This window comes from Passer domesticus, chromosome Z (genome assembly GCF_036417665.1).
Source record: "Passer domesticus isolate bPasDom1 chromosome Z, bPasDom1.hap1, whole genome shotgun sequence".
NCBI classification, from domain to species: Eukaryota; Metazoa; Chordata; class Aves; order Passeriformes; family Passeridae; genus Passer; species Passer domesticus.
Genome location: NC_087512.1, coordinates 63,108,018 through 63,130,046, shown reverse-complemented (window position 1 = coordinate 63,130,046; position 22,029 = coordinate 63,108,018). Strand labels below are relative to the sequence as shown.

Genomic DNA, 22,029 nt, shown 5'->3' with positions numbered 1-22,029 from the left:
CCCTCTCAGTGAAGAATCTTCTTCTAATATTCAACCTGAACCTTCCCTAACACAACTGCTGACCCAAAACCAAACACAGGGCTCAAGCGAGGCCTCAGGGAGTGACTCATCTCAGACTGAGCACAGGGGTATGGTCACTGCCTTGGTCCTGCTGGCCACACTGTTGCTGATATAAGCAGGATGGCATTGACCTTACTGGCCACCTAGGCAAACTGCTCATGTTCAGCTGGCTCTCAGCCAAATGCTAACTTCATTTCCAAATGCTCTGAGTTTAGGACCCCAAAGACCCAGCTGGCACTGTGGACTTCTGTATTTTCTGCACTCAAAAAGGCAGTAAACAAATATGTCCAGCCTCTTCTTATGGTTTAGCTTTACTGTCACTACCCATAGCTGCTTGCTCTCTGTGGCAGAGGCATTCTTGTTTAAGGCAACTGAACTTTTGTCCAGGCAGATAGTAAGTAGAAGTAACTGAAGGTAACCCTATTGTGTGAGGCTGTCAGTGAGAACACAGAACCAACTCCAAATAAACAGTCTGGCTGGAGCCTGGGCTGAAAAGCAGAACACAGCACAAAATCTGAGAACATATCAACCACTTTACACTATAGATATCTGCAGACACAGGGCTGTTTGAGTTATCTATCCATAGCAGCTGGCTGGGTGGCATCCACATCTTCTTCAGCACAGATGCCCCTCACTGTTATTCCTTGACACTGAGAGATTTTTTTACCTGCTACCAGATATTGATGGGTTGATAAAAGACATTTTTCTGCAAGCATGGAAGGTTTAAAATACATATAGCAACATTTAATTTCTGTAGCAAGAGGGAAGAGGAAATGCAGATGCATCCTAAAGTACTTACGCAGAATTTACACTTATAAATGTGCAATGTCTTTAGGTCTTAAAAAACCTATCTGTTTTGCTGGAGATCTCTTGTTCTGGTATTTTTTTTCCCCTGAATTAACAGGTAAGAATTTTATGTTTCCGATGTGGTCAACTCCAAGAATCATTAATGTATGTCACAACCTGCCAGTGTATCTTACAAGTATCTTGGTGGGTGAATCTCTGCAGAGAACTGATAAGGAACACACTGAGGACATTGGCTGAACCCTGTTAAAATGGGATACAGATGCTACTGCACTAAAAGACATGCTGTACTAAAGGCAAATATCTGGGTCAGTAAACTCTATTCCCAGCTACCTCTTTCTGTATGAGCATCATCCATCTTGGTAGATGCAAAAACAACAGAAAATTAAGGACTTAGAAATCAATTTAATAACTCATTGCTAAGAAAAAGAAAAACCTTTCTTCTTTCAGTGAAGAGAAAGCGCCAAAGAGCACCTACCTACTACAGACCATTGGGTTGGTAAGCCTGTTGTTGGGTTCTACCCTCTGGACAACTTCAAAAGGAAAAAAATACAGAAGGAAGAACAACCTAGTAAGATGTGCATATGGAATCCAGGATATTTCATTACAAAGCAATAAATCCCAAGAAGCCTGTATTTAAAAGTAATATATTCTAAGGACTCACTCACGTACCAAAACGAAATAAGCAGGTAAGAGTTGCAGTTTTAGTCAAACTACCACTAGACATTCTTCTGTATTGCTCTGAAAAAGGGAAGATTAGTTTAAAAAGAAATTTTATCTGGGCTGCTCTATTTCACATTGTATCTGTGAAAATCTTTCCTATTTTTCATAGGAATATAATAGAAGTGTGTTAGAGAGTAGAACTCCATTTACCCTACCCTGCTATTTTTTGAGCCAAAAACCAATTCAGATCCAAAGAAGAAAAGAAACTTCAAAATCAAGTACTCTTTTTCTTCCATAAGGATTTGGCCCATATTATTACCTCTAGTAATACCTCCAGTAATTACCTCTAGTGTAGCTAGTATTTTCAATTGTTGGCGAGTTTACTCACTTATTTTAAAATAATGGTTTTTTTCTGCTCCTCTACCACCCCACTGGGTATTTTGGGGATGGTCTTTCTCCTATTTCCTCCTTTCTTTCCTCAGTGTTCACATTATTTATAGGTTTGAAAAAGCTCTTTCAGGTAATTTCCTGAGTCATCTCTACTACAGAAGCTGGGGTTACCATTCCTTACAAACACAAAATTGTATTGCACTGTACTGAAGAGATAGATTTTCAGGAAACAGGCAAATGAATCATCAGTAGAGGTTTCCCAAAAAGCTGCAAAGCAGTTGATAGGCAACTGGATTCTTGTTAAATGTCTTGAATTCTTTTGGTGTGCCCATAGTGATCTTGCAAAATACAGTAGCAGATACTTTCAAAGCTGGGGCAGCTGGACTCCATCCAGGTGGAGGTGCTTGGAAGCTGACAGTCAAACTTTTTCTATAACAAACTATCTTTCATTTTCCTCGACAAAAGCTGTCTAAGTAAAATGCATGAGATTTGACCTTAAAAGAAGGAAGAGACACATGTTCACCTGCCGTCCCACTAAGTCTCCCCCCACAAACAACAAATCAACAAACCACAAACAACAAACCACAAACAAACAAACAAACCCAGCAATAAAAAGCTGGGAAGGTTCTATCTCATTGTAGATTTTACTGAAGTATCTTAATGTGAACAGGATTAATTTTCAGGAAAATAAACTAACTTCATCCTCATTCTGCCTAGGAAAACGCGGCAGGAAATCACTGAGCCAAAACTGAGCCTTTGGAAGCAGGATTACAGCACACTGTGATAGTTGCCAGCAATAATTATTGTCCAGCAGGGCAGAAACCTAATTTTTAGGCAGGCAGGTAGAAAGCAAGTAAAAACCAAGAAGATGGGAGTAAAGAAGAGCGGCAGGATAGAAAGCAAGGTGGGAGGAGGCTGGAGAGGTGCTGGGGGGAAGCAGAAGGAGAGTGTTATTTTCTGACCTTGGACTCCACCAAAAGCACTTATTTACAAACTGCTTTGCTCTCTGTTTTTAACCTGTTCCATCCTTGTTTGACAGATTGCTTTTTTTTCCCTTTTCTTGTACATAGTTTCTGGGTCAGCAGGGTCAGATTAGCCTTACGGGTTTCATTCATTCTTTTTTTTTTTCTGCTGTCATGCTGATATTGCATTTGCCTTTAGAGGCAAAGTTAGGTGACGGTATTTTACTTGAGAGCAGTGAATATAAAACAGACTTTCCAGACTGTGTCTGGAAAACCAGTGTCCAGATTAGCAAGTAGTAAGACACAAAAGTTTGTTTTGCTTTAAAGAACGCTCCCTAAGCCATCATAACTGTGTCACAGCTTGCCATATTCAGGCCTAGGTGGATATATAAATTATTAACTTTTATCAATATGAGCCGCAATGCATTGGACAGTATGTTCGAGTTTGTACTCCACATGGGCAAAGTTGATTTGAACCCTAGAATGAGAAGCAAGAGCAACAGATAATAATCATCAACCATAAATTTCCCAGGCCACAGGATGGCAATGAATCTAAAAACTGTTCTAAAATAGACTAAAGCAGTGTTTGGTAAAACAAATGACAGATCATAAATATCCTTTCAAACTACCAGCATATTCAGTTCCTCTTTCCCTGCCTTTACTATCCAAAAAGTGAGTCTTTACCTCCTTACACAGCACTTTTTTTCCCCTAGGATTTATTCTGAAAACTCCACAGAGATGGAAGAGCTTATTCTGTTTGAGGTAATTTTAAAGTGCCAGGATTAAATTTGAATAGCTGTGCAGCAGAAGGCTGCACTTGTATTTATTCTGCAACATGTGAAAATGTATTTTTTTACACTATGGTAAACCTCAACCCCTTCAGAGGATGAATAAAGAGGTGAAATATGGTCAGATTTTTAGCACGAATTTGTTTAGAGAGGGAGACTGACGTGCACAATTGTACAGAAAGATGTTTTACCCTGTGTCATAAAAGAGACAAGAGATGAAGGGGAAAAATAATTCTTTAAACCTCAAATTCACTGTACCTACTGACTAAACAATGGATAGCTGAAGATAAAGGAAAAAAACAGGACAGCAGTGATGAGAGCAAAGAAAGCACCAAGTATTTACAAACTTAGCATTCTAAGAATGCTGCAAATTATTCAAGCTTTTAGAGATGTAATTTTTTCTCATCATCATTTCATTACGACATCAGAAGAAAATACACAATGATTTAAAATATATTTGAAATTATTTTTTTAGTTACCTCCAGAAAAAATTTTATTGTCTTTAAATTTCATCTCTGAAATGTAAATTTCACCTCTGACATATGAAGTTTTCTTATGCATCTCAGTTATATAAGTAAGAATAAAACCCCTCCCTTTTCTAAAAAAACCACAGACGCAATTGTGAGTGCAACCTGAAAGTCTCCTGTTTTAGAACAGTTTGGTTTGGCTAAATAGGCAATTGCTTCCAAAGTACATGTTGACATTCATAATTTAGCTAGGCCTACTTAAATATTTCAGCCGAAAATTACCCTGAAAATAAAAATGAGAGTTTGAAAAAACAAAACATTAAAGGAGGTCAGTTATGGAAATTGTAAAAATGGTTCAGATAACAGGTATTGGCAAGGCATTGAAATAATAGATATTCTTCTGAAACATTAAAGTCACAAGTTATGGAGAAAGTTCATCACTGAGATGGATATTCTGATACTCTAAGAAAGCAAGAATTCAGTTTGGTCATTCTCATTGCTGTATATACTGAAAAATTGAGTAATGCAAGTCATGGCCATAAAATATTGTCTGCAAGTCCTACATGCACACATATGTCTTCTGAACTGAAAATGCTGACCTTAGAAGGAAGTTTTTTGAGTTGACTGGGTGGAAGCAGTATTGATGCTGGGGACTGTTGCTCTTCAATTGCAACTTCAATTTCTAGTTTTCCTTTGCAACAATTTTCAAACAGTCTGATGAGACATGGGATGCTCAGATTGCTTTGCTATGGATGATGCAGACATATGGCTGTTCCGTATTGAGGTTGACAGTGTCATAACAACACGCAGAAACCAAGCAACAAAAATAGCCACAAGCCATTAGTTTCTTGGCTGGTTTGCTGGTGAGACTAAATAGGCAATCCCTGGAAAAGGCAGTTTACATAGTGTGAGATATTCCTGTAGGACAATAAATTTTCAGCTCCTGCTTTATCTACAGAAACCCTGTATCTCATACAGTGAGCTCCTCGTCTCTGGCTGAGATATTACAGCACTAATGAATGGGTCTCTGTGCCCCATGGGAAGCCACAGAAAGGATAATTTTATTTTCTAAGAAAGATAAAAGAAATTATGATTTCCCAGACACAACAGATCCTGGAAGTAATAAAGGTTTCTGAATATTATCATGGAGTATATAGACTGCATTGAACCCTTCAAATTCCCTGATTGCAAAAATTGGTTTATATTATCTAATGTGGAATTTTGCTGTGCCACCAAGTACTGCTTTGCCTTCAATTTCCTTATCCAGAAAATTTACAGAGCTGTATAACTAATCAGTGTGTATTTCCCAGTATACCTGTTACTAGTGTAAATGGGGTAATGGATATTTTCACTAGTTTACATTTTTAGAGGGAAAAGAAACATTCTAGATTTTGTTTCTGTACCTGCAATTTTAACCACAAAATATGTAAGAAGATAGGAAGCAAAAAGATTGGTAGTAACTTAGCTTTAGTACCTATCAGATTACTTCACTGTATGCACCAAATAAAACAGAAAATGTTTGTTTACTAAATGTAAGCAAAAAAAAAGGAATATTGGTCTTTGCAGACAGGTTCCAGATGAGAGGATGACACAGCAGAAGTTCAGGATGGACACAATAAATAAATTCTACACTTCTGCTTCTGTGGTAGGTCTGACATCTTTGTAGTTTCTATTAGCAGATGCCCTGCCTCATCTGACAGTAGCTGAAAAGCAGATGGTATGATCAAAAGCTTTTCCAGGTTTCAGTGTAATACAACAGCTGGTTGTTTTGGTTTTTTTTGGTGTTTTTTTTTTTTTTTTTGGGGGGGGTTGTTTTTGTTTTTGTTTTTCTTTTTCTTTTTCTTTTCTTTTTGGAGGTGGGGGGTTTATATAGCTCTTTTTCTGGTGAAAGCTATTCTTTGAATTATTGAAGTGAAAAAAATTACTCCTAGCATTAAATTTTTGTTCTCTGTAGGGTCAGTGACTAATTTCAGCTAACTTAATCTTGCTTTTTGGCAGCTGAAAACACAAAATATGGTCTTAGGTCTTTACCACAAAAGAAATCAGGTGGGGTTTGCAGAATTAAAAACCTCTACTCATTATCTTAACACTTACAGAGGTAGAACCTAAGTACTAGATTAAATTTATTGATTTGTATGGGCTAGATAGAAGGTTTAACCTTCTCCAGAATTACTAGAGTTTCACAGTCATTCCTTAAGGGGATTGGCACATCAATTTGGACACAGAGGACAAACTGTACTCCATTTTATGCTGGAAGTCTTACAGAGTGTTTCCATGTGAAAACAAGAGCTGTTTTAGCAACCAGCAGGCTAGCAGTTACATGATGCTTTCCTGCCCCAAATGCCTGTTGCCAAATTATATGCTGTTCACAGCAGCTATGCTTCAAGAGCTACGGTTGACTTTTATTGATAGAGAAGACACCAAGCCCTCTTCAGGTTCCTCTCCAAGATAAAAAAATTATACCAGCACTAAAAAACATTTGCTGAAATGATTTTGTTGTTTCTGAAGAAAAAATTCTTGAAAAAAACCAGACCTAAATGAACTTCTAACCTCTGAGAACGGCCAAAGAAATCAAGTGACAATATGCAAGTAAATTCTTAAGAGTCCATCTGATTTAGTTAATATTTAATTCAGATCAAAGTGTATGCTAACAAACAGTTGCAGCCAGTATTTAACTAGCACATGAGCTCACTGAGCTTGCACATCCAGCTGAAAAGATTTTTTACAGGTAGTACATGATCAAGTCCAACTCTTCCCTGTATAAACTCTTCCAGAAACATGGACAGGTTTGCTAGAGTAGCCTTTTCAGCCACACAAATCTGAAGACATCAAGGATCAGTAAAGCCTTATTTGTAGTCCATATAGAAAAGAGACTGCTAAATCACTGTGAGATGCTGGAATGTCGATGAATCAAACACCTGGCCATTTGCAAAAGCTGATGATGCTCCAAGTAACCACAAAGGGGGGGCAAACCCATCTCTGGACACTATAGCTGGGTGGTGAACAAGATAAGGGAAGACGCTGAAAGGAGGCAAATCGTGTGAGGTGGGATAGTGCTTTTTATCATGCCAGTGTCCTTACACAAGTGGCTCAGCTTCCCACACAGCCTGAAGGTACTCATCCTTTCTGGTAATTGACTCAACTACACTGAATTAAGAGGCAGCTGTAACTTTGTTGTGTCCCATGATCCACAATATTACATTATCTGCCTAAAACTCCCTACTCCAGCACAGGTACCTGGGCATTCCCACTGAGCCTGAGTGTTATTATTAACCCACTGGACTTTGTGTGGCTTGCGCTTCCCTCAGCCCCAATGGATCGAGACTGCGATCATTGCTTCAACCAACAGATATAGAAATTGCAACAATCACATCTCATCTCTGGACCCACGTGGTGAATATACACCTCTCTAATATTATCCTTTCTTTTTCTTTCTTTTCCTTTATACATTCTCTTAAGTGTTAATTTTTATGCTTTTATACTATTGAATTTCTAACCAAAACTGCTACATTTCAAAATTAGCCAAGTATCTTATTCTACCTTAAAGTTCTAAAGTTTGCAAGTAAAAGCTTGATATTGAACCTCCCAAGAATTTTTTATTTTTTTTTCCCCATGCACTGCTCAGAGTAAATCAAACTTTTTCCAAGTGGACCATGACATAACAATGACGTAACAGCTTCCCAGTACTTTGTGTAAGTAACCATTAAGAAGAGTCAAAGTCCTACATAAGTGTGGCAATATTGGCATTTGAATACTAGCCATGCAAGACAGCTTTCTCATGCACTGTGCATTTTGGGAAAATGGGGATCCACCTCTGTTTGACATAAAAGCACAGAATAGCAAGCACCTGCATGATGCAGGTTGTCCTGATCTCAGCGCAATGTGCTCAGTTTCTATAGCATGACACCTCCTTTGTTTCAATCTGACAGCACCAGAACTGCAAGCTGCACATTAAGTCATCTGGAACTCCCTGCTGCCGTACCCATCAGCAGCACAAAGCTGAAGTGAGGTTTGCACAGTCCCTGAGCCGTCATCATGATTGCCACAGCAGCCATACACTGTGGTACAGGAACAAGAGGGAACAGTAGAGGCAAGAGGAAAATATCTATTACTTGCTGCCGTGAGCTAGAGATTTTACTTTTTTCTTTTAGTGGGAAATTAATCAAATTGTACCTCTTGCCTCTTTGTGGAAATGTGTTCCATGAATGAATGCATGCACACAAACCTACGCCCAATGACCACACTCTCTTTGTTCTGCAATTCCTTCTTGAAAATGCAGTAGCATCAATGATGCTATCAGTTTGCTTAATGTAGTCACTGAAACTTCAGCTATTCAAGGAAACAAATTAAGTCGAAAATGGCCTTGGTAGTAATAAGAAAACAAACTTAACCAGCAGGTGGCACACATTTTATTGCTGGAGTTAATGTGCCATTTTTTATCACTAAGGTGTGATAAAAAGGATTGGACCTATCGTGATTCACAACAATTTCCATTTTCTATTCAATGAATAAAAGATTAGGTGTATTCACTCTCAAAACACTATTTTGGAATAATTAGTTTTATGGCAAACATCTGTCACTGCCGCAGGTCTGATTGCTTTCAAGGACACAGACCTTTCTGGCTTGCCAAAGTGGCCTTTCCCAGTGGCTGCCCAATGGAGCTCCACAGACAGAGCCATGCAGCTTGCTGGAAAACACATTCCGGCTTCTGAGAAATTCACATAATGATTTGTGAACAAAGCACTCCAGCAACATGCCAGTCCAAGCTGAAAAATAAAGTGCTCCCAAAAGAGTAGAGCAGCCTGCATTTGCGAGAAAACTCAGACACCAGATTTAGTATCTTTAAGGGGCAATACTAAGACTAATTTGTTTATTGAGACAGAAGCAAATACTCCTTTGAAAGCTGAAAACAGACTTCTGAGTTATTACCCAACACAATACGTTTTTCAGGGATGGCTGAAGTGAAGTCTCCTAGGCTGCTTCCTGACTACTTAGCTTTGGTGACCCCTCATGCTTTTACGTTAGCATAAAATAGGTCTTGGCATAAACTTTGAAAAATAATTCTATGTAAATGTGACAGCAGAGAATCTCCATAAATAAGCTATAAAATAGTATCCTACCCTTGTAATCTACAGCTATATGTACACAGATAGATATGTGTAGTCTACTTCATTTTAAATAGATTTTTAAACCTTAGCCCACAATAAGCACCTTGGTCCAAATACATTTCTGAAAAAACTCTGATACTTTTAATGTCAACTCAGAGAAGTATGTAATTTCATAAAAATTATTCATTGAATTGAGAAGTGAAAATTCCTCTGTCTTGCAAATCTAACACACCTAGATCACTCCCCTTCTAGGGCCTCACCTTATAATTCATCCTCTGTGCTTCAGCTTTTATTCAACAAAAAATTTAAACTTGATCAAGTACATGGAACATTACACATAATAACAACAACAACAACAACAACAACGCTTCCCGGGTGTACAATTCAGAAATAATTATTTACAAGTGAAATCCAAAATGTCAGAACTTGAAAAATCTCATGATCTGAGAAAAGGGGCAATTTTTCCTATGATTATGCTTTTTCCCTGGTTACAACACTCGTATCAGATTTATACAACTGATGCTAGACTTTTCACACATTTTAAGCAGGTATAGAAGGAACAATTATTTCTAAGAAACCTTTTTGTTCCTTGCATTTGTTTCTTGCATTTTATTTTCATTCTCCTCATCCATGATTCAGCTGTATTGATGTACTTTATGAGCATCTTCCTGGCTGTACCCTGTTTGCACTCAATTATTTAGTGGCACACAGAAATAAGACATGCTTCTCCTGTGCTGTCTGCTTTGTTCTCCATCAATCCAGCAGCTGCAAAATCAGAGAGGCAGGCACACTGACCACGAACACAGAGAAAATAGCTAGATCAATCTAGCTGCTGCCGAGCTCTCTGAGACAATCTGTTGCCTCTTCCATCCATTTTTTGAGGGGTTGATCAGACTAATGATGGTCACCTCATCAAGCAGTGTTTTTCCTTAAGTCAACAACCAAATTAGAGGGTCAAGCTTGAGGAAGGACAAAAGCTGGGACAATTGTGGAAATGTGAAGCATCTAGCTTTGTAGGAACTAAAGACTTCTTTGAAGTCACCACTCACCCCTGGAAGTACTTCACAGCCCCAAGGTCACCCATTCCCTCTGGTTATGCTGCCTTCAGGACCATGAGCACCACCTTTCTTTTGCATACATACAGGAGGCTGTGAGTCTTACAGGACACGATTAGCCTAGCAACCACAACTGAGAAATAAAATCTTTCCAGCTTACCAGTATTAGAATTAGCTGAGTACAACTTAGGTACTAGACAGAAACAACTGTTCTAATGTATTATATTTATATATAGTTAAGCTAGTATTAAAAATTCAAATTCAGAATACTTAATTTTGGGCGCACCATCTCCTGAGTAATAGCTCTTCACAAGATTAGTAGGTGGAGAATGTCAGTGGTTACAAATGATGGATATCTGCAAAGAAACCTGTAACTAATGCACAGCCTTGCTTGGACTACAAATCTTAATGTGAATACTATGGACAGAATCTTCACAGTTATTCCTCATTAGCAGGGTTTGTTCACAGCCTGACAACCCGTTCTGGATTTAGATGTCTGGAATAATCAAGAATTGCATTTTACTAGTCTAGATAATTCAATATCTTCCTCTGCTTTCTATCTGTCATTCCTTTTTCATTCCTGCCTTTGTCCCCCTTTTTCCATTCCTCCCTCTCTTCCTCAGTCTTTTCTTTTCTCTTCTATCTATAAGTATGCTTTTTAGGTCTATATGCAGAACAGTCGTTTACAAGTAGGTGCTATTATTATTATAATGATATATTATTATTGCTACTATTATAATTACTACTACTACTACTACCACCATCACTACTACTACTACTACTGAAATGCCTACAAAATAATTAATGCTGTTACCCTAAAAAACTCACTCTTTCTGATCAGTGGATCAGAAATGTTACAGCAAATTTGCTTTAGGGTATTATCATCAACATTGATGTGAACCAAACCCAAACCTTAGAAGAAAGTTTAAGTTGTAAAACTTAAGCATGTCTGTCCTGTCAGTTTGTGACAGATAAAATCCCCAAGAAATGAATCACAATTTTTTTCAGTGTGCTTTTCCTTCAAAAATATTTCTGCAAAAGCAGCCTCATTGATCTCCAAGAAACTGTTGAAAGATGTTGTCCTCTTCAAGAAAATACAAGAATGTGTTCAAAGGATAGCCTTGCCACTGCACAATACGAGCCTCAGAGACAAGCTGCTTTCATTTCATATCACATATCTTCACAGTAGGGTAATAGTCCTTGTGATACTTCTGCAACTCTACAGCACCTTTAAAATACAATCCCAGGGACAGATGCATAATTATGCTTTTTCTGCTTTCTGTAGTTGCATGAAGTAGAATTGTAGTTATGATATGCCTGAGGATGACTGAAAAATAGTAATATCCATGTGATACTAGCTAGATTCTATGTTGTCAGAGGAAATGTAGAGGAACTGACAAAAGGGATCAGATTTGTGGCATTAATTACTTTAAAAGCAAAAATATAGAGTAAAGTAAACAAAAGTCAGCATGATATCACTTTAAAGTCTAGAAAACAGAGATCAGATTTATGATATCTTCCAACAGGTACATAAAAGACTTGATCAAAACAATGCATTGAACTCAACATACCAGCTCCTTCTTCTTCATGCACTCCATGAGGATAATGAAGAGGTGCTGTGCCTGGGTTCGGGTGTATGTGAAAGTCTTCTGGATGGTAACTAGCAACTGGTCCCTCAAAGACTCGTTGATAAGTCTGAAATTCAAAAAGAAAAGATTAAGTAAAAAACCAGACATGAGTGAACACTGTAACTTCATTTCAACTTTTTTTCAGGGACAAAGTTCAAAAAAACAAGAGACAGAAGATCACTGAAGGTTGTTTTGGGCAGGTTTCAAGATCAGAAATTGCTGAAACCATAAGAGACAAATTGGAAAACACTGTTCTAGGAGAAAATGTTGATTGTGCTGAGGTCCCTTGTCCACAAAGTTTTCATATCAGTTCCCACATATTGCATGACAGAAGGTCATTCAAACTATCAGCTCAGTGGGATTTCCTAACAAAAACAAGAACCACACTGACAGTCTGAATTTGAGGGACACCAACACTTCTAAGTAAACTGAAGACTCCTTTCTATCAGTGAGTTAGAAAAATTCATCTTGTAGTTAATTTTATGAAACTGGGAACATTTATGTTGTCAGTGGTTTTGATTTTAGATTCAATATGTCAATTCACCCTACTGATGCTACACAAGACCTCATAAGCAAACAAACAAATTTCTCTGCTCCTTACTCCACTCAAAGAAAACATTTTGGTTTTGGCCATGTTGATCTTTCTGAAGCCCAAGAGAACCCATTTTATATTCCTCCTCAATGCTAAGGCCAGTACTTGCAAAAAGTGGCCCAACAGCAGAAATAAATAGTAATAGTACATGAAATATAAGTACTACCTATCTCTTCATAACAAAAAGCCTGTTCCTCCGGACTTTTCTGGGTGAAACATTTCAGTTCTCGATGTCAAAATTACAAAATAGTGGGCTTTAATTTAGAACAGGTATTATTTGGTCCTTCAATACTACCAGCAGTTTTCTCACTTAAAAATTTTATCTCAGTGTTTCAAATTAGCTAAGTTGGAATATTTTATGGAATAAGTCATTCAGTGGAGCGAAAATCAGATAATCTTCATGTCTCACACTTTAGGCCAGAAGATAAAAACTCATTTAGTTCTGCAGCAACTGCAGAGAAATATCAGGAGGAGCAGTTATCTAAAAGCCATTGTTAGCTTAGGGCAGCTGCTTTCAGAGAACAGTGACCAAATCCTTCATTGTTGCATACTATTGGCTAAAGGTGCCTGCACTGAAGACGCACAAATGGGACTGCAGGATATTCATTACAACACTATATCTCAAATCTAATTTATTATCTAGTCTTTATACCCGCAGCAAACATGTTGTTAGAAAAGACAACAAATGGGAATGGAAAAAAAGTGCATGGAAGTATATAGAAGATCTGACATATGGAATGCATATGTTCTCTACTATGCGAATTTGATTTTGGCAGTAAATATTCCTGTTGAGTAGATCTTTGACTTCAAAAAGAAGCCTGGAAGGCATATGTCAATATGTTTGCATTAAAATGAGTGTACATGGGATTTTAGATCATGCTGTGTGGACGGATCACTGTTCTTTCTATGCCTGGCTTCTTCTGTTGTATTCTACTTTATCCCAGAATCCCTCTGAGTGGTAAGTCTTCCTCTGCACTTCCTGTTTTCATCTAGGAGCGGTCTGGCTCCTGGATGTCCTATTTTCTGGGATGCTGGAGAGGTAGCAACCCTGCATCTATTGCTCATGCATTAGGCAGCATGCAAGCATACTCCTTCCCTGCAGCATGACCTGCCTCCCTCGCAAAAAGGCAACACGTGATGAGTTAAAACTTCCAGCCCTCTTGGAGGACAACACTGGAGATGGCAGCAGAAGAGTTGCTGTGTGTGAATTACAAGAGAGATAACCTGACCTTGCTCTGTACAGGAGCAAGGATGTTGCAAGCACAGAGGGACATGAAACACAATGTCAAGAATACAAATAGAAATGTAGGACTCTCTGCTAAAGAGAATCAGCTTGGAAATACTGATAACCAGACAAGCACTAATATGCTTTGAGTTGCAGGCTAGTAGGTAATGATAGAAATTCTGATTTTAGGCTCTTGAAAAAAAGGTGTTTGAAATTTGCTTTAATCAAATTGAAACAAAATGGTGCTATCACTCTATTTATAAGTAGATCAGAACTATGCAATTTTCCATCCTTTGAACGAAGAAATTAAAAAGAAGTTATTCACAATGAACAAGTTTTCTAAAAACATCACCTGGAGAAGCTAAAGAGATTCATATAAATAACTAATTTTCTTGGAAACTATATATGAAAGTGAAATATAGGAAAGAACAGGAAAATTATATTAAAAATTAATGGACTTGGAAGATTCTTGAATTAAAAATTTCAGAAAACATTTCCAAAGTTTCTGGAATGTAATCCATCCCACTTTCTTATAATAATCTAATTTTCCTTAAAAAATGTGTAGAATCCAAATGTGAAATTTCATTTCAGAAATTGTCTCTCTTTCAGGCCAACACACAGAGAAAGCAAGAGAAAGTTACACTGAGTGAAAGCAGAATTGTCTCTTCAGAAACCATCATTTTTCTTTCTTGAATTAAAGCTCTCAGAAACTCTATAACAGTATTACTTTAAGCAGCATGAAAAGCAAACTTCATGTGAAAGATACAGAATTTAAAAAACCCAAAAATTCAAAAGTGCTTCCTTAACTACAGGGTAAAACATCCATTGAAGTAGTGCTGCTCAGAAACTTCCTGTAGTCATAATTTTATTTATGGAGTTTTCTACCCTCACTAAATGTTTTTCTTTAACATCTCCTTGGTCTGCAAATCTACATCAAGCCTATTCAATGTCTTTGTGAGATCAAAAACTTGAAGTGATTATAATTACAAACATAAACAAAACAGCAATCTTTCCAGTAAAATAATCATAGCTTTGTTTGCACTGAAATCAGTTATATCAAGAATGTGTCACTTTTATTCCTTAGGAGTCTATAAATGTTAGAAGATATCAAAACGAAGTTCCCAATTGTGTAGTCCAGCCGGGACAAACACAAGCTGTTCCATGCTATTAAAGGCAAAAAAGGCTAAATGTCTGTCTATGAGGCAGACACCAAATCCAATTTGTGTTAAACAAGTAATTTTACAGAGTACTGTGAGCAAAACAACTATGACTTGCAGGTGGGGGGATGACTTATCTGCTTTGCAAACACCACTACATTTCTTACACACACACCTTAAATCCATACTTTTTCAAATCAAGGATTCCTAGTTTTAGATTCAGGAAAAGAGATGGGCCCACTTTACCAGACTGAAACACTACACTTATGAATTCCATCAAAGTCACCATAGACTGAACAGTGTCAGAAGAAGACAATATTTTTATCATCTTTCTAGTTGGCTTCAGTTCTAAAAGTATTTTGCAACATGCCAGTAAAATCCTTTTTGGGGCATTTTGATGGCATGATTCTCTGAATTCCACTTACTTGACATGGAAAGAATACTGCTCCTGCCTAAAGAAAATGTACTACAAAACAACTGTGTGACCTGTTCTTTTTCTTCCTCATGTAGTTTGAGGAATTCTTTCATTCTTTCATTCCCAAAATATATAAGACATGGCCATTATCCTACCAGTCCAGGTCTATTCCGCTTTTTTTTCTTTCCCAGAGATTCCAGATTGCTGATGGAATGTAGGTAGCTAATGTAAAAAAATCTGTTATCTAAAGTAGAGCTATATACAATTACATTTATTTTCAGAACAGAAATTTAGTCATAATTGTTGCCTAAGTGTGTGTGGTGTTTGCTTGTTTTCAGAAGATGCCAACCTTAGTTTTTACACATCAGATTATCAGAACTGAACTGTATGGCTTTCCAGAAAAGTCAGGATATTGAATTTTAGGAAAAAAACCCTTGCATGGGCTCAAGAAGTTAGTCAATAGGACCCCCTGGGAAATGGCTCTCTGGGCAGAAGAGCTGCCCTGGGAAATTGCCCTCAAGGAGCAGAACAGAGCTGGTAGATCTCTAAGGACACTTTCCATACAGCACAAGAATGAGCCATCCCCAGGTGAAAGAAATAGGACAAGGAAAGAAAGAGACCACCATGGAGGAGTGGAGACCTGCTGGTTAAACTAAAAAAAAGCAGAAAATGCACCATCAGTGAAAAAGCTACAGGTAACCTGAGAAGAATTTAGGGACACAGCCCAGCTGTGCAGGATGGGGTGAGGAAAGCCAAGACAAAGAGGAAGCTGAACTTGGCAAGGGATACACAGGATAACAGGACGGGTTTCTATGGGTATGTCAGTGAGAAAAGGATGGTTGAAGAAAACATTTACCCCATCTGGTAAGAATGCTTGCAAACTTGCAATGATGTACAAAGAAAAGGGTGAGGTATTCGACTACTGCCCAAGGCCAAGTGCAAAGGCCTGCATCTGCATTGGGACAACCCCCAAGAGCAGCACAGGCTGAAGCATGAACAGATCACAAACAGCCCTCTGGAGAAGGACCTGTTGTGTGAAGGGCTGGACAAGAGACAACAGTGGGCACTCACAGCCCAGAGAAACAATCATGTCCTGAGCTGCATCCAAAGCCCTGTGGGCAAGCAGGGCAAGAAAGAGGATTCTGTCTCTGTTCTGATTAGACCCCACTTCAGTGCTGCATCCAGCTGGGGTCCCCAGCACAGGAAGGACATGGACCTGCTTGAGCAGGTGCAGAGGAGGCCTTGTTTTTGATCAGAGGACTGGAACACCTCTCCTGGGAGGAAAGGCTGAGAGTTGGGGATGTTCGGCCTGGAGAAAAGAAGGCTCTGAGGAAACCTTATTAGAGCCTTTGAGTGCTTGTAGGTTGCCTGTAAAAAAGATGGGGACAGACATAGGAGCAGGGCCTGTTGTAATAGAACAACAACAATGTTTTTAAGATTAAAAGGGTGTTGATTTAGATTAGATATAAATAAAATGATGTTTACTACGTGGATGATAAAACAGTGAAAGAGGTGTCCCAGAGAGCTGGTAGGTGCCTCATCCCTGGCAACATTCAGGGTCAGGTCAGACAGGGCTCTGAACAAGCTGATCTACTTGAAAATGAACTTGCCAGGGGAGTCAGATTTGATGACCTCTAAAGATGCCTTCCAATCAAAACTTTTCTATGTTACTATGATTCATTGTTTAGGATCAATCAGGAGAGGCCACTTCAAAAACCTGAAGTGACAAAGTAAAAAAGGCAATGCTCTGTTTCTGTCCAAGATATACTGGATGATTAAACAGTAAAGCAAAACTTTATTCATTTGGCTGATGCAGAAGACAGATAACATTTTGGCCTACTCCCTCTTCAGAAAGAACACTTTTTTAAAGCTATGCTTAATATTTGAGGAGATAAGAGACGTTTCACTTAATCTTTCAACTTCATGGCATATGATTTTGTAGTGAGCATTGGAGAAAGATATGGCATATAGCTGACCACCTAACTTGTTTAACTTTCTTTTTCTTCAAGGATTTTTAGTACTGGAATCATACAATATACTAGAGAGTTAAAAAGATTATATACTAGTCCACTTTCAAAATGCAACTTCATCATAGATTTAAAAAAATGTATTGTTCTCAAAATGCTTTGAAATGTCTTTCAATTATACACTTCACTTAATGAATTGCACATAATCTGTTTCTAACTTTTCATTTTTGAAGTATTTTTTGCCAAGATAAGATAATATGTGCATAAAATATCAGTGGGATATGAAAACTTCTCTGCCCTTCCTGATAGGAAGCTTAGGGGATTTTTTGTTTTAATTATGATTTGCACTCTAGACAATCACACCTTATGTAAGAAACATGACCAAAGCCTCTGGTCATATTTTTTTCCACTGGATTACAAATAAGGTACAGTTGTGCAATTTTGCAGGACTGGCTGAGTGTCTTACACATTTTCAAATCCACACATTTTACATATCATTGTTCTGTGAAAAGACAGAAAATAAATGATTTGTAATAAATAAATTATTATTAGTAGTAGTAATAAAATAAATGATATGTGGTTATTCCCTTATTGTGGGCAAACAGGGATGATTTCTGTGTGCTTTTATGAGGAATCAGCTTCACTGCAGACCTTCACTGGTAGTTGTTCTACATCGTTTTTCCCTGACCACAGTTTATTGAAGAGCTATTTCTTCACCAAAAGAGAGATTAATATATTGACCCTCCCAAGGTCAACAAATTGACCTTCTTGTGTCCTGGTTTTGATTTGCAAAGTACTTTGTTACAAGAGAAAAGTAATGTTATAAAAATATGCAATGTGAAACTAATTTTACAAATTAATTCAGACATGATTTGGATCCATGATTCCCAGTCTTGCGGTACAGACCATGGGGGATACTGAAGAACGATATCATACATTATGATCCCTTTTGCTCAAAGTTTAAAATTCCTGTATTTTGCCTAATAGCAAAAATGTTTTTAAATAACAGTCTTCAGATTTTAATCCTAAAACCTATGCCACAGTGATACAGAGAAAGATCAGTCCAAAGGCAATCTTTAATGATTCCCATATGAGGATGCTCATTTAAAGCACAGAGAATGTTTGGTATTTCCTTGCGAACATTAGGCAAGAAGTACATTTTTATGGCATTAAATTGAACTCTTAAGATTCTCATGCTTGCAGGAGTAGAACTGATAGAGTAGTTAATGAGGCATAATTTCAACTTGGAGACTGCATTCAAATATTGCAAGTAATTTCTCATTCAGTAAGGAAATATTTTTCTAAGAAGTGACATAATTCTAACCTAGTGTTTTGTTTCTCTCTCTACTGAATTTTAAATTCAGTATTTAATAAAGAAAAAAAAGTCTGAGAATTAAAAGCTTCAAAGCATTCCAATAAAGTTGCACTTCACATTTGTTTTACTTTCAGCTTTTGCTTTTATGCAAGTAAATGAAATGAAAAGGCATCCATCCTTGATTATACAATCCAAAATACTCCAGCTGTCATGGAGGAGATTTACTACCAATGAAGATATACACTTAGGGCTTAGTAGAGACTAAATTTACATTTTTATGATTGATCTTATGTTCTCACTCCCCAGTGGTGTTCATTGTATTTTCAAGTAAAAGAAAAAAATAAATGCTTCAGAGCCTGAAAAACCTGACCTTTAAATCAAGGCCAATAGTGAAAAGCAGCCAAATAATCCTTCCAATTTACCACATGGGGAATGTTGCATTTAAGATGTCTTCTTATTTAAGTTATACTGTGGGCATACCTTGTTTGTCATTAAAATGTAAAAGGTACCAGGAATTTACTCGGCTCTACTAAATTACTTCTGAGAATTTTATTTACTTGTACTGAAATGTAGCCACCTATTGAATTCTTAAGACTCTGTTACAGACTTTTCCAGACCAAGGAACCAAAATTTAGTTCCTGATATTACAGCCCTAGTAAATTTAAACCCTCCCCCCATGTTATTTCTGTGTATCTGACACTCATAATGCTAAAACCTCAGCTCAGTGGACAACTGCACGTGTGCCTTACCTCCCCCTGAAACTTCAATTAGAGAGATGAGACAATGAGACCCCCAAACTGATTTTCCCTCAAAGACTTTTCCTTCAAGGTGTGCTTCACCGTTCCTTCTGCTGTGGTTGTGGTGCCTCGCAGGGCGGCAGGCGGCACCTTCTGCGAGGCAGTGCGGGCACAGCTCCGGGTTGTGCTGGCAGCCTCCTCCACTGAGGCTGCTCTCACAGTGAAAACTCCTACTCAACTCCAAACTCCTATGGATGTGAAACTTTGTCATCAGGAAAGCCTACAACTGGGCCTTAAGAAGACTGACTGAAGCTTGTCTCCTGCCCATTCAAAGATGCACCAGCAATGGCATTGTACTGCATTCATTAATATAAGAAATCATTAATTTTTCTTCTATGTGGAATATTCTAGGAAGAATAATTAACAAGGAGGGAAGGCTGGCACAATGCAATTCTCTGAAACGCGATACAAGAGGACCTGTTGGGCAGATAGGCAATTGCTCAATACACTAAAGGATTTCTTTAAATGGATGGATTGGCACAACACCGATAAAAAGTCAAGCAGAAAGATGTATTTGTTCTCCGTCATTTCCAGACATAGCTAATCTCTCCATGGAAACAAACTTTCGAATTAGCTTCAAAGCTCATAGATCTCACAGCAGTGCTTAGTAGACACACACACACATTTTTATGTGTAGAAAATTAATCCTTGTTGGGCTGCCTTGAGTTAGAATTTAAGATTGTGCAAAATAAGCATAATAATATAACTGTGCAAGTGAATTTGTTTCTACCATTAATCACCTAAGTGTTGAATTATTTAAATCAGGTACGCAGTCCATAGCAGCTCGAAGATATGCTGTGTCTCAGAGAACACCTTGCTTCTGACAGGAGAGCAGAATTAAAATAGGTTTTTGATAGTCTGATAACCTTGATAGTCTGATTGCACAGTTACTGCAGAATTAAACTTTGCATGTAACTTAGATGTATTACCTTGCTTTAGAGTTTAATAAACACAGTTTTGTATAACCTACTTAGATCATATCCAAAAGAAACAGCTATTAGCTGAATTCAGTTAACATGGCACTTATTTGGTATTCTCCTCATAATGCTAAGCGCTACTCAAACATAGGTTAGAGACAGGGAAAAAGGATCCAATTTGTAGTTGAAGTCTAATTAATTTGGATAAAATATTTTAATGAATATAATGATACTGGTGTTTTACTTCTAGTATTATTAAAAATATCACTGCATGCCAGACTGGTGTTTTATGAACAAGGATGAATACACAGAAATTTCCACTAGCTCGTTTGGCAAATTTCCTTGTTTGTGCATTCTATTTAGTGCAAAGTGAACAGAAAAAATGAGTAATTTTGTTGGTTGATAATGTTTCAGGAAACAATCTGGAATGGGACCCTGACATTAAGAAGACCCATAGTAAGACATAATAATACCTTTCACAAAGCCAGATATGAGAGTGTCAGGTAAGAAATTGCTTGTTCTGCCTCTACTGATACCATAACTTGCCTTTTCTACAGGCAAGAGTTTGTGATGATGAAATAGAACCACAGCATCATAAATTCACAGAATCATAAAATGGTCTGGGTTGGAGAGGATCTTTAAGGATCATCCAATTTCAACGTTCTTGCCATGGGCAGGGACAAATTCCACTGAACCAGGTTCCTCAGAGCTCCATCCAACAGGGCCAGCAACAATTCCAGGGATGGGGCATCCACAGCTTCTCAAGGCATCCATGCCAGTACCTCAATACACTCACTGTAAAGGATCTTACTTATATCCAGTCTAAAGCTACCCTATTTCAGTTTGAAATCATTGCCTCTTGTCCTATCACTACAGGTCCTTGTAAAAAACCTTTCATACAAGCTCCATTTATATATTCAAATAAATTAATTAAGTCTCCTCCTGTTTGGTGTTTGTTTTTTTGTTTTTGGTTTTTTTTTTTTTTTTTTTTTTTTTTTTTTGTTTGTGTATGTGGGGGGGGGGTTTTTTCTTTCTGGCGATATGAGAGCACAGACAAGGTTGATGTACAGATGTACATGGCAAATACAAGCATAAAGAATATGTTACGTGAAGTGTTATCAGCGAGGTCACTGAAAACAGAGAAACAACTTCTCAAGGATTCAGTGAAACCTGGCACATTCATATATTTGACAGATGTAACGCTGTACTAAGCACAAACCTGAATATAAAATAGATTTAAGCATTTGTGGAAAACGATCTGTTTCCCAGTAGGAGTTTTGGGTTGAGTGAGTTCATCATCACATTTACTTCTAAAACACATAAGACATGCTTGGTCTAGAGCTCAGTGTTTACAGATTTATATTTTTAAATTGTTAAATCTTCCCTTTATTTGTTATTTTCTACTCTTGGCATCAGACTGAGTTCTGATTTTGGAACTTCTGGGAGGAAAAGACCATGATCATTGCTGAACACTTGGAAACCCTCTGAGCGTGCTTGTAGCTGTCAGGTAAGGAACAGGTTAGGGCAGCCACAAGGCTGTGGACAAAGAAAGCTTCAGCAGTTTCTAATGGACATGCTGCTACTCTTGATCTAGGATGCCTGTAGCCTTATTTGCAACTGAACCCTTACAAGGCAGAGCCAAATCCTTGTTAACTGGCTCCTGGGAAAGGCCTATCCAAGAGACAGACCAAGAAGACAGCCAAACTTCTTCAAGAGGAT

General features: G+C 37.9%; 1 protein-coding gene across 10 annotated transcripts in view; it reads right to left on the bottom strand.

Annotated features, from left to right (window-relative positions):
* TRPM3 (transient receptor potential cation channel subfamily M member 3) overlaps positions 1–22,029 on the bottom strand; it is a 404,729-nt gene that overhangs the window by 75,142 nt on the left and 307,558 nt on the right. For all 10 annotated transcript variants that reach the window (XR_010354336.1, XM_064405787.1, XM_064405782.1 and 7 more), the window contains exon 8: positions 11,869–11,992. Coding sequence is in view for 9 of the 10 variants with exons in the window: in XM_064405787.1 (XP_064261857.1) it covers positions 11,869–11,992 (124 nt within the window). In the remaining variant the exon portion in view is untranslated. The remainder of the gene's footprint in view (positions 1–11,868; positions 11,993–22,029) is intronic.